The 12,472-nt window shown below is 40.9% G+C and overlaps 2 protein-coding genes across 3 annotated transcripts; both read right to left on the minus strand.

Moving 5' to 3' along the window:
- Positions 1–1,957: 1,957 nt before the first annotated feature.
- On the minus strand, positions 1,958–6,498 carry LOC122005108 (ribosomal RNA processing protein 1 homolog). Of its 2 annotated transcripts, XR_006118320.1 has the most exons (3): positions 4,690–6,498; positions 3,443–3,544; positions 1,958–2,115 (listed from the first exon to the last, which is right to left on the minus strand). XR_006118320.1 is itself a non-coding variant. In XM_042560031.1 (2 exons), exon 1 carries the CDS (start codon positions 6,377–6,379, stop codon positions 4,727–4,729), a length of 1,653 nt encoding a protein of 550 aa, XP_042415965.1. In that variant the 5' UTR covers positions 6,380–6,498; the 3' UTR covers positions 1,958–2,115; positions 4,690–4,726. The 2 variants fall into 2 exon arrangements, 1 of the variants encoding a protein (XP_042415965.1); XM_042560031.1 differs by lacking the exon at positions 3,443–3,544.
- A 344-nt stretch (positions 6,499–6,842) lies between these two features.
- On the minus strand, positions 6,843–8,132 carry LOC122005111 (probable xyloglucan endotransglucosylase/hydrolase protein 23). Its single transcript, XM_042560033.1, has 3 exons — positions 7,765–8,132; positions 7,476–7,669; positions 6,843–7,380 (listed from the first exon to the last, which is right to left on the minus strand). The coding sequence occupies exons 1-3, from the start codon at positions 8,020–8,022 to the stop codon at positions 6,987–6,989; spliced, it is 846 nt and encodes a 281-aa protein (XP_042415967.1). The 5' UTR covers positions 8,023–8,132; the 3' UTR covers positions 6,843–6,986.
- Between the last annotated feature and the right edge of the window lie 4,340 nt (positions 8,133–12,472).

Genomic DNA, 12,472 nt, shown 5'->3' on the forward strand with positions numbered 1-12,472 from the left:
AGACCTCCGACGCTCAAGTCAGGTATTTTTTTCTCCAGAAGAACAATGTACGAAGAAAACAAAATTGTAGAAGACGACTGCAAATGTGCGCGTACTTGGCTAAGGGAGAAGACCTTCCTTTTTATATGACAATGCGTACCTCTGGAGACTGGCCAATGTCAAAGAATGCTGGGTGTCAGAGCTTGTTGGGTGATGGAGGACACATGAAGCCCTCTCATTGGTTGAAGGAAGGTTCCATTCGTAGATGATAGCAGACCACCTGAATATTCCCTGACGCATGACAGTTATTCTATGACAGACAGTTACGATTCTATGCCCTTATTGTCGCCTAGTGCTGTCTGTTCCATCCGGGTTTAGCTACGGACTGCTCGAGACGATTGTTCGGGTGAGTCATCTGTTTTGAGTCTTGATAAGGGAGACGAGCTGAGGTGCGGGCCCCACCTTCCTTGCTGGGATCGCTAAGGGTCGACTAAGAGTATCAAGCCTAGCTGTGGGGCTCGGGCTGAGGATACCCACCCAGTCTGGAAAGGTCAAGGCTTACTCCAGGCTATATCTTATGTCTTTGATCTAGGGCTCTAATCTATCTGTACCCAATCGAAAATTATATGGTTGATGACGTCAGAACTCTTTCTTTTCCCTAAATATTAATTGTCACGTCTCTTTGACCTATGACTATTTTTGATTATTATGTTCCTTCGACTTCTGACTCAAATATCACCTTTATGCATCGCATCAGTGCAGATAATGCATGATCTAACATTGTTGGTGTATAGATGTCAAACTAGTACTGTCTTGGGCGGGTTAAGCAGGTAACTCAATTCTATTTCTTAGGAGAAATTATACAGATAGCATGTCAGTCCATCTCAGCTGACGGACTCAATGCCAAAGAGGAGACGAAAGGACAGGGTGACAGGATCACAAGCAACTCGTCGTTTTGTAGTCTTCTTGCTTTCATCGAACCAAGCCACTGTTGAGATCATGAGATGTGATTAAAGCCTATTGCACGTGAGCATTACGAACAGGCCGTGGTAAGCATCAAATCAGTGGATCCCCGAGCCAATCTATATTGGACGGAAGAATTTTTCTAATATAATTAGTAGGTGATAATTAATGTGAAATGGAGTTGGCGTCTCTCCAAAACAGGCTAGCGTACGAAGAGCTAATTTACCTACACGCTTGTGTATCTTTATCACTTAATTAGCATTAGTGGAACCGATGATATGTTATTAGGGATAAGCAAAAGAATTCAACTTTCACAAGTTCAATTAATAGAATCTCTGAATGGTGTTATAGCTGTAACGCATGATTGCATCGTAGAAAGGACTTGGCCAAAGCTAACTATTTTTTGAATTTCTAGGACCATTATCATGCATAATGGATGTAGATAAAAAATTTAAAGATCTCAAATTGCGTAAACAGAAAAGATGCTAGGTCTATAGGGCCCGTGATACTAATATAACATCCCAAAACAATGAGACGAGGACAACAATTAAGTGGAGGGATTAGGAAAAGATTTTGAGGCTGATGCTTTAAACAAAAAGATATACTGCAGTAGCTGCCTATAAATTATCTGCCACACAAGTATAGTCTTGCAATGATGGATTTGGCGATAGAATTTGTTCCACTTACGAAAAGAGTAAAAAATCTTGCACTTGCACCTTAAAGAAATGACATCCAGGAGTAGGTAGAAACACCAATGATAGAGTATGATCTATTTGCTTAAGGTACAAAAATAATTATTCTTATGAATGATCAGTTGTAATTTAGCTTAATCGCATTGCCGATGTCTAAAAACATCCAGCAATTAAAATTACCAATGTTACAAGGGACGAGTCAAGTTGAAAATATACTGTCAAATAAATAACGCTCAAAGTTGATTTTTTAAATCTGAAAGATCACCTTAATTGACCAATGTGAAACAGGATCCATATTAGCTGAATCATGGTTCCTAGGACGGTTAAGTAAATGAATACTTTTCTCTTAAAAAAGTGTTTTTGCAACTGAGTTCATACAAGTGATTTGCTAACAGCCACAAATGCAAGGTTATATTGTACAGCGTCAGCATGAGCACCAACAATATATCACTTCTAGTTGGATCCAGTCTAGAGCCAAATCCTAGAACAAACAAAACGTCAGAAAATGCTAATTAACTTGGCCTGTATCAACCATGAACAAATGTTTGCAATCTTACAGTTTATAAGGATTTCTGTATCAATACAGACAAAATGTAATTAGAAAGATGGGTTCACTCTGTTTAGAAAAATATGATACTAATACGTTAAATGTATTTAGACGATTTCACTTTCAATGGATTAAACATGTGTACTATGCTAACAAAGACGATTTCAATACATCATTAGATTGTCTTCTTGGAAAGACCAACTTTACTGGTCTCTGGTTTCGCATGAGAGTCTACTATGCATCTCTTACCCGAACTAGTGCTATTAATTACAAGAAAGAAAGTTCAAAGCACATGTTAATATTTCTAAAAAACCAAAACAGCAGCATCTAGCCAGCCTCCCTTAAAAGCAATAGAAAAAAAAAACATAGTTCTTACTGCCTTCGTGGATGCATGACACAGAATGGTGGGAGGCTATAGGGGAATTGTGGAATAAACATGATTCTTTGAAATAATGTACATAAGTGATACATAGATTTTTATTTCTCAATCTCTTAAAATTCCTCAAATGTTATTCTAAAAATGTAATATGAGCTCTTTAACTAGACGACCAAAACAGTTGGGATAAATTCGACATGATGATCACAACAACTAGAAGAGGCCCAAAAAAAAGCCTCTAATTAATATAATAAAAATCAATTTAATTGGTGCAAAATCACTACTAGCATAGCTTTTATAGAGCATAATGGATGATAAAGATCACATAGACAGCCCAAATAGTTGAGACTTAATGGTTTGAGGAGGAAAATGATGATTATTCTGTCACAATTGGTGCAAAATAATCCAACTGTGTATTTTACTTTTACTGTTTCTCAGTCACAATTCCTTAATCTGTTACATATGTGATATGTCATAAACATTAACCTAATAACACAAACTAACAATGATATCATTTGCATGTAGATTACAGAATGGAAGCATAGCACATGAGAAATGCAATCGTATGCAAAAATTTCCAGGCAAGACAGAACTTCAAAGCATATCATAACTGATCATTTCATTCTGTACAAGAAATTGATGAAACAAGGATGGTGAGGAACCGAGGATTCACTCGAATTTTACTAAACTATGATTGCATTAGGTTAAATAATTGTGTTATGGACTAGTGGACATTTTAGAAAGAAAATGAGGGCTACATGATATGGAATACCAATATATTTTTACATATAATTTATCCAGAGAAAAGTAAAATAAAAAATTGAAAACTGGGCTGTGTAGACCAAAGAAGTATGAAGAACAGATAAACAAAAAACATCTTAATACCCTCAGTTGTTTGAGCTCAATCAATTTGCTTGTGATTTGTGAAGATTTAGATTCGTACTAAACATCAGATAATAGGCATTAATCCATCTCCTCAAGTTCATACTGAAAGATAAAATGCATAGTGGAAAACCAAAGATTAGTACTCAAAAGAAATGATTAATAAAGGCAGAGAAGAAATCAAACTCAGATTTACAGAGCTTGAATACACGTTAATTTTTCTTTGTTGTATGCAAACTTTTCCCTGACGGTTCCAGGTGGAATATCCTTCTTAAGAGCAACATCTTTTGTTGCAGCACATGGAGGTAATCTAGAGCTCCATGACAACAGAGGATTATTATTTGCCTTCGCAATCTCCTGACTAGTGGTTTACCCATTACCCCTTTCCATTTTCATTTGCATTATCACCTATACTTTTTGCTCATTTCAATAAGCTTACCATTATTGTTGATGATGCTCACTTCAAGAGAAACTTCCTCAAATAGTCTCAGTAGAATTGAAATCATAGAATCAATCATTTCATGAGTTTTCATCAATATTCCCATTCAAGCTCTCACCTTTATTTTTTTAAGTACCAGTCTTTTTGGTTCAACATAACTATCAGTAAATCTAAAGAGTCATATTTTCTCTATCCTTTTTCTCTTAAGGCCATCTGTGCATTCCTCTAATTTCTTCCTTTTCTTGCATCATTAATTCTGCTAACTTAAATTTCTCCTAGAATTAGCATAGGACTGGAAAAGGAACCAATTTTCCCTAAAACATAAAGTACTTTATTCTTGACACCGCGAAGCTTGCAGACTAGGCAACCCTCCCTGAGATTAACCCCATTTGAAATATACTGATACATACTATTGAACTTCTGGATAGGCTGTATATGTAGACCTAATAGAGATCCAGGACTATGAGTATGAAGTGAGGTTTCTTATGAGTATAATCATAAATATAAAACAACATGAGAGGAAAACAAAAAATTATGTGAATAAAGTAACAAAAAAGAAAAGACAATGTAAATGGTGTTGGTGCAGTTTCGATCCTTCAAATGGCATCTTAAGCTCATAGAATTTTCCTTGTAAAGCTAAGTAACAAAATGGAAAGAGTCAAGAACTCCATCAGTAAGGTGTGACTTGTCACAGATAAATTGAACATGATATAATCACAGTCCAGCACTCATACCAGAAATGATGACATGATAAAGGAAAACTAACTAAATTCCAAATATATGAAAAATGAAGGCAGAGAAGGAAACAAACCAAAGCATGGAACCATAAACAACAAAATCAGGCCAATCTACACAGAGCGACTTTGCAGCTTCCGAAGGCGCTTGATGGCTGAAGGGCTCTTAACAGCAATCCTGATCTTCTTTACCGAGCTTGTTTTCGCCTTCATTTTCTTAACTTTAGAAGATGTTTCCTTGATAGGTCCAGGAGGAACGCCCTTCTTAAGAGCACTACCTTTTGGAGTAACAGATGGAGGTAATCTCAAACTCTGTGGAGGCAGAGGGCTATTTGGCTTCCAGACCAAGTTACTCTTCATCGAAAACCTCACCTTCTTACCACTTTTTCCCGTAATACTCCCAGAGTTAGGACTGCTTCCATTTTCATTGGCTCCTGCAGATATAGCCTTTGTTCTTCTCTTCTTTACAGCAATCTTAGCTATCGGTGTGGTTGGTGAAGCACTCATTTGATCGCTTCCATTAAGGATGTCGGCTTCAGCAGCAGCCTTCTCAAATTGTCTCTGCAGGTTTGAAATTACAGACTCATTAAAATCAATCGTTTCATGGGTTTCCATCATATCCCCATTCTGAATCCCAGCATTAACTACATCGACCTCACTACTTGGTTCGACTACATAACTCTCCGAAACAGAATCTAAAGATTTCATTTTATCAGTCTTTTTCTTTTTCCTCTGATCAGCATCTGAAGATGCCTTTGGTTTCTTCCTCTTCTTACTTTGTTTGTCATCTGGGTTACCTTCAATACCTTCATTCTTAATTTCAGCCTGCTCAGTGCTTTCTATAACCACGGTACTACTCACATCCTGTGAGCACCCATTATCCAAGAACTCGGCTGAGATATGCACTCCAGATTTTTCTAAATCGTTCTCCAACTTAAGAAAACCTTCATGCAAATTAAACAAAATTTTCCGATTTGCTTGTAGAGTTTCCAAAGCTGAAGCTGCATCAAAGAACATCTTCGAAAGTGCTAGCGACAAAGTAATCTTTCCAAGTTTCTCCTCTTCAGTGTTCAACTCCACCTGACTTCCAGCTTTCATCAGATTCAGCAACTTCCTGCCGTTCTCAAGGAACCGATCAAACATGTTTATCTTTATCTTATTCACAAGTATCCTATCCGCAGATTTCTCCAACACTAAAATAAAGGGCTTCAGCACCAAGTCTAGTGTGTCCACAAGAAAAGGAAGGAGATCATTCGTCTCGTCCAAGAAGGCCTCCGATAGATGGTACTTGACCCCATTGGCTAAGTAATTGTCGGCTGCAAGAAGCGATTTTTCCAACAATATTCCCATCATCCGGCTGACGAGGTCGGGATCCCATCCTTTCTTCCTCAGCAGCAAGAAAGCATGCCGTAGGAACTTCCTAATAAGAAGGTAGAACTTGTCAAGGCGTAGGAAATCGATGCCACCCCACTCCCGTCGGATGGTAACGAGGAAGGCCTCGAAGTATCTGAAGGCAAGGGGCGGAGGCAGGGTTTCAACAAGAGCGGCGAGGCGGCCGGCGAGTTCGGCCTGGACGGGAAGCTTGTCTGCGTGCCAGAAGCAGTAGAAGAGACCCTTCCAGACTTTGATCAGGTCCGCATCGGTGACGGCGTCGTTAGGTTGGCGGCAGATCCAGGAAGAGAAGGCGCGGACGGCGCGTTCCCGAGCGACTCTGTTGCAAGACGCAAGGCGTTTTGCGATGATGGCGCCGGTAAGGAGGGCGTCCATTGGCGCCGCCACCACAAGTAACGGATCTTTACGAGATGGCCTTGAAAAGCCCCTAGGCTTGAAGCCCTAAATCAGGGCATATTAAGAGAAGAGACCAGAGGAGGCGAGAAAGCTACGAAAGGATCCGAGAGATCCGAATTGTGTTTCCTATTATAATGAAACGGGCCGTGTGGTGACATCCTCTGTCTCTCTACGCGGCCCAGGCCCAAGCCCGGGCCCGAAAAACTTACGCACGCCAACTTACGTCTAATCGCAGGCGGTTTTGGCCATATGCAGTAGCTAATTTGTTAAAACAGCAACTAAGCTCGAGTTTGACTAGTTTAAATATTATTATTAGTCTTTTTAATTTAAACTTGTTGGATCACTTAAAACTTTCATGTGTATAAGCTTCGATCATTGCAATTTGGTGATGAGATGCTAAATTACATGATGTATTTAGTAGCTGCTTTGCTCGTCTGGAACGGATGAGAAAGTAATTAATAGCTTTCATTTCTGAATTTATGGTAACATATCTTACTGACACGAAAGGAAATCACAATAATTTCCTCTACTGCGCATATCAACAAAATGAATAAAATAATGATACTGATCGTTCTCTTTCTCTGTTTCAGGCAACAGAGCACTCCGGAGGCAGACCCTGAGGGAACCTCTTGAGATCAGTGCAGTAGTTGTAGATCATGTAGTTCTGCTGCACCCATTTCATCCTTTCTTGGCCAGTAGAATCCAGTTCTTGATTCAACCATCCATTCTTGCTTGTAGCTGCATTCAGAGCACAGTTAGGGGCATTAGAAGCTGGAACGCAAGCGTCGGCGTTGAAGTTTTTGTATGATGCCAGGAACGGTGCGTTGGACCAATCCGTCTTGATGGCGCCGCCTATGGTGGCCCAATCATCAGCATTCCAAAGGCTAGAGTAGATCTTCATGGGCTGGTTCTTAGGAAATGCAATACCTCTGGATTCCAGGTTTTTAAAGTCTCTGATCGGCGTGCCATCAACCATGAAGCTGCAAGGACGATCAAAAGAACCATGGTGAAAAAGAGATTGACATAGAGTTTGTTTCAGTAGAGCTCGGTCTGATTGTGAATTAGAGGTACTCACATGACGTGTCTTGGGTTCCACAGGATGGAGTAGGTGTGGAATTCCTTAGTTGGATCAAACCACAGCTTGAACTGCATCTCTCTGTTGCCCTTCCCTTGCGTGAAGACATTGGTATGGAGAGTGTATGGGTCTCCACTGAGATTTCCTAGGAACTCGAAGTCGATTTCATCATGTGTTGGTCCTTGCGAAGATAACTGCAGCAGAAACAAGTAGCCCGCATATTAGCCCCCGTATATACATACTCCAATAAACAAAAACTAATGTGTGGTGATTTATGGCAAGAGCTTACATAGTAGGCAGTGACAGTGCCTGCAGAATTGCCAGGAACTAGCTTGATCTGCATGTCAAGTTTACCGAAGAGGTACTCATTCTTGGACTGAAAGCCAGATCCTGAAGTTTTGTCGAGTGTCAAAGTTAGACGCTGGCCATTATCCAGGATCTTTGCTCGACCATCACCCCAGGTGGTGTCGAAGTCCTGGTAAAAATTGCCAGCCTGGGCAATGATCCAAAAAGAACAAGTGAGGATAGCAAACAGCAAGCCCTTCATTGAATTAGAAGGTTGGGAAGTAGAAGCGAAATAGGATCTCTGTATTCTTTGAGCTGAGTGAGAAGATTAATGTGTTGGGACTGAGTGAGGAAGGAGGATGAGTTGATGTCATTTTATAGCTAATGATGATAATGTGATGAGCACGGGGCTAGGGGTCTAGTGGAGGAGTAGAGTTCTAGTGATTTCGCTGGATGCTTCCTAGCTGAGCTGGGTACAGTTTTGCAGTCAGATCTACTGCACGGATCGTCAGAGCAACGCGGTTTATATATTAGGTAGTGGCACAGATGAGGGAAGGCCGAAGACAGGACGAGAGTGAGCTTAGCTGTCTCGCATCTGCGTTGCCAACTTTACCTTTTGGTTGTGCCTTATCTAATTCTCACAAGCCAGTTTCCTGCTGGCTTCGTACCCTGGAAAACGAGTCACTGGACGAGCTGGTATCACCGACTCCTCCAAACTTTTTCACTCGTAAGCAACTTGGAGACATAAAAACAAGAGCAGATAATGGACTAGTCCTTGGTTATGTTATTCCAGCAAACAATGAATAACTTAATGAACTTCTCAATATCTTGATTCACCTTTCTTTAATGACATTATTTTACTTGGATACTGTTCAGGTTAAATATCATGGACAATTAAACCATCACTCAACTCATTTACTGACGTGCCCCAACTCCAAAGATCATAGGTGAAGGAGATAAAGGAATCTGAAATACACTCACAATGAGAGGATTAGATTGGCCAGTAGATGTATCCCACGGATATTTTTATACTTAAGTTAGGGTTTGCTCAAACGTTGAAGGATAAAGGTGGAGAAGAAAGGTAGAATCTGATGGAGTTAGAAAAAAATTAGAATCTTTATTGTTATCTTTGTGAGTATGTATATGATCTTTTCAAGAGCATCTCTATATAAGTTGGAATATAATCATTGCCAAGTTGAGGAGGGAATCAAATTCGATCGTCGTTGGTTATCTTCCCATTGATCAACCTCCATGTGCCATTAGGGGGTACCTAGAGGACAAGGTTTAATAACCCACCACTCATTCATTCTTAGAATGTCACATATTTTGCCCCCAGGGGCTGGATCAGTTGGTAAGTTGATGGTATGTTTGTAGCATGGAGCGACGGTTCGAGTGTCGCCAGTTGCAATGTGGGATAATATCCCCGTCTGCTGGCTTAAAGCCTCGAACAACCATCAACTTGCCAACCCAGCATTCACCCTGATTTACCTTCCTCCTACAATACCATGGGGCAGGCGTAGGGGGCCGCTGGGCGGCGGAACCCGCCTTTTGCAGCTTAGAATGCCACATATTTTGAAATATTCGCAGTCACTATTGGCAAACCCGTATAGGACATAAACTTGTCTCTAGGATGAAGATAGGATGACATCGATGTAAAGTAGTAGCCTTGCGAAGACCGAGATTGAGATGATATCGAGATCTGCCTTTCAAGGAGAACATTGGCGTTTAAGGCAGAGACAGGTGTGATGTTGGTGATTGCGATAGGGACTAAAAGGGAAACTATCACTGAGACTGAATCTGAGCTTGAGAAGAAGTCTGAGGCTAAGAGGGAGTTTAAAACTAAGATGGAGTCTAAAACTAAGGTGGAATCTATTGTCAAGATTGACATAAATTCTGAGACTGAGATAGAGTCTGGGACTAAGGGAGAGTCTGATAATGAGACTATGGCTAAGACTGAAAGAGACTTTGAGACTGAGATAGAGTCTGAGACTGAGATGGAGTCTGAGACTAAGGTGGAGTCTATTACCAAGACTGCGGCTGAGATTGAAAGGGAGTCCTAGAATGAAATGAAATTTAAGACTGAGAGGGAATATTAGACTAAGATGGAGTGTGAGACTAAGGTAGAGTCTGTTATCGAGACTATGGCCGAGAATGAAAAGAAGTCTAAGATTGAGAATGAGTCTAAAATCGAGATGAAGTCTAAGACTAAGGTTAAAACTACTGTCGACATTATGGCCAAGACGGAAAGAGAGTCTGAGACTAAGATGAAGTATGAGACTAAGATGAAATATAAGACTAAGATGGAGTCTGAGGTTAAGGTGGGGTCCACTGTTGAGACTAAAAGGGAGTCTGAGACCGAAATGTAGGCTTATGACTGAGATTGAGTCAAAAACTAAGATGGAGTCTATGACTAAGAAGGAGTCTAAAACTAAAATGGAGTCTATGACTAAGAAGGAGTCTAAAACTAAATGGAGTTTGAGACTAAGGTGGAAGTCTGAGACTAAGATATGATCAACATCTTGTCCTTTAATCATGGGGATGTGTGTATTGAGCTAGTTTGATCAGATCTGAGTCCATTTTGAGCAAAGTTATCTTCGCTCGGGTTAAGTTGGACCTATTTTGACTTTGACCGACAAATTAACATGACTGTTGACCTACGAGGCATGTAGTTGTAGAAAGAAACCTCCGCATCACAAACTTCCCCTTTAAGTCTAGTCAAAAGAGGCATGGTCCAACTAACTAGACTATGTTGAATTGTTCACCAACAACCCTCTCCTATTTCTTCATTATGTTAGTTTGATGTGTTCATGTTTTATTGGGGCAGTTGTCTATAGGTCAATCGCTACAGAGAAAACCTTGGAATTGAGAGATATGATATGCTGGTCATGTATCTCGTTGATGATTGGTGCACTATGTTGTTTCATTAATAGGTAGCATGCAATATCTACTTTAGGGCGTGTAAATACCTTATTGCATTAATTGTGGAGGCATACCGAGGTTTCGTTGCTGACGCCATCCTACATCTAATAGAGTAGGGGTGCTAGTGCATGTTTATCTTTGGCATCAGACAGCTATTTTTAAACCGCCTTAGAGATTGATGTGACACTTCATAACTTATCAGTGCCCCACTTTAATGATGAAGATTACATTGAGATCACAATCATTCAGCCGAACAATCCAACGGTGAGGAAAAGAACTTGTCATCCAACGGTTCGATGAGTCAACACAACAACCTTAACATTCAGCCACCAAGGTATATCAGGTTAATCAAAAAACAACACCGCATTCATTCGCTTCCTTTGGTCTCCCGTATCCTTTGCCTTCATATTCTTCATGTCCAGCTAGACTGTAAGTTTGTTGGACCTTCTTCTATTTTTTGACCTCTTCTACTAGCTTTCTTCCTTTCTTGTTGAGCTCATGGCCATTGAGGAACTCCTAGTTAGGTGGTACCCTAGTATGAGTCCCAATGAACCACGTCGACTAGAAATGCAGTCTTGTTTATCCAAGAAACCTTGTGTGTTTCCTTCCGACCATGAAATTAGGATCCCGCTACCAAAGCACCATCCCCATGAGCTACCCACAGGATATATTAATTATTTCTTTGGCCAATTGGGCAAAGGCCGTAGATTTCCCCTTCATTCCTTCTTCTAGGACTTATCACATTACTTGTTGTATCGAGCTAGAGTAAGCCCCCTTGTAGCGGAGATAGATGACCCCTTGAGTAAGGCGCTCTTTAATTAGTTTTTCTTTTTCACTAACTAACTTTTTTGTCTTTGTAGAGCAAGTCATGTGCATTGCCTCAATTAGTAAGAAATTAAAGTGGAAGATGGTCTCCATGAAGGACATATGTGCCCTTCCGAAGAGCCCTCCTCCAATCTTTTCATAGTGGATGATTTAGCAGCCACCTAGGTTCCTACTGTTGTAGTTGAAGTCCCGAAAGCTACAATCAAGGTCCCTACCCTTACTGAGCCAACTCTCACAGCCACAAGGATATCAGGGCAAGTTTTTGATCTAACGAAGCCATCTGAGATGTGTTGGTGCAACCTTAGGTCAAGGTTGACCTAGTTGACCTGACTCGAGTTGACCTGACTCGAGTTGTATTTTGATGTTTGACTTAGGAAGATTGTTGGTGCAACCTTAGGTCAAGGTTGACCTAGTTGAGTTGTATTTTGATGTTTGACACTCGTGAGAGAGTTCTATTCTTGATGTGGGACAAGAATAGATGTTTGGGAGATTATTGATGCAACCGTAGGTCAAGGTTGACATGGTTGACCTGATTCGGGAAAAGTCCAAGTATGAAGACTTGGCACGGAAAAGTCCAAGCAGGGAGCTTGGCACGCGAAAAGTCCAAGTATGGAGACTTGGCACTGGAAAAGTCCAAGTATGGAGACGTGGCACGGGAAAGTCCAAACAGGGGTTTGGCACGGGGAAATCCTAGTGAGTGAAGCTAGGTGAAAATCCTGGTGAGTGAAGCCAGGCATTGGAAATCCTCGTGAGTGAAGCGGTGAAAATCCTAGTGAGTGAAGCTAGGTGAATGAGAAAGTCCTAACTGGGATGTTAGGCAATGTGGAAAGTCCTGGTGAGTGAAGCCAGGGGAAAGTCCCGGTGAGTGAAGCCAGGAGAAAGTCCTAACTGGGATGTTAGGCGGTGGGAAATCTCGTGAGTGAAGCCGGTGAAAGTCCCGTGAGTGAAGCCGTGCAAGGAAAATCCAG

The sequence above is a fragment of the Zingiber officinale genome, chromosome 7B, assembly GCF_018446385.1.
Source record: "Zingiber officinale cultivar Zhangliang chromosome 7B, Zo_v1.1, whole genome shotgun sequence".
Classification (NCBI taxonomy): domain Eukaryota; kingdom Viridiplantae; phylum Streptophyta; class Magnoliopsida; order Zingiberales; family Zingiberaceae; genus Zingiber; species Zingiber officinale.

Bases quoted from the DNA above. Each gene is read 5' to 3' on its own strand.
- LOC122005111 (XM_042560033.1), bottom strand. From the start codon at position 8,022: ATGAAGGGCTTGCTGTTTGCTATCCTCACTTGTTCTTTTTGGATCATT. The intron at 7,670-7,764 runs GTAAGCTCTTGC...TTTCTGCTGCAG, and splicing joins GCACTGTCACTGCCTACTAT to TTATCTTCGCAAGGACCAAC. The intron at 7,381-7,475 runs GTGAGTACCTCT...TCGTCCTTGCAG, and splicing joins TGGAACCCAAGACACGTCAT to CTTCATGGTTGATGGCACGC.
- LOC122005108 (XM_042560031.1), bottom strand. From the start codon at position 6,379: ATGGACGCCCTCCTTACCGGCGCCATCATCGCAAAACGCCTTGCGTCT.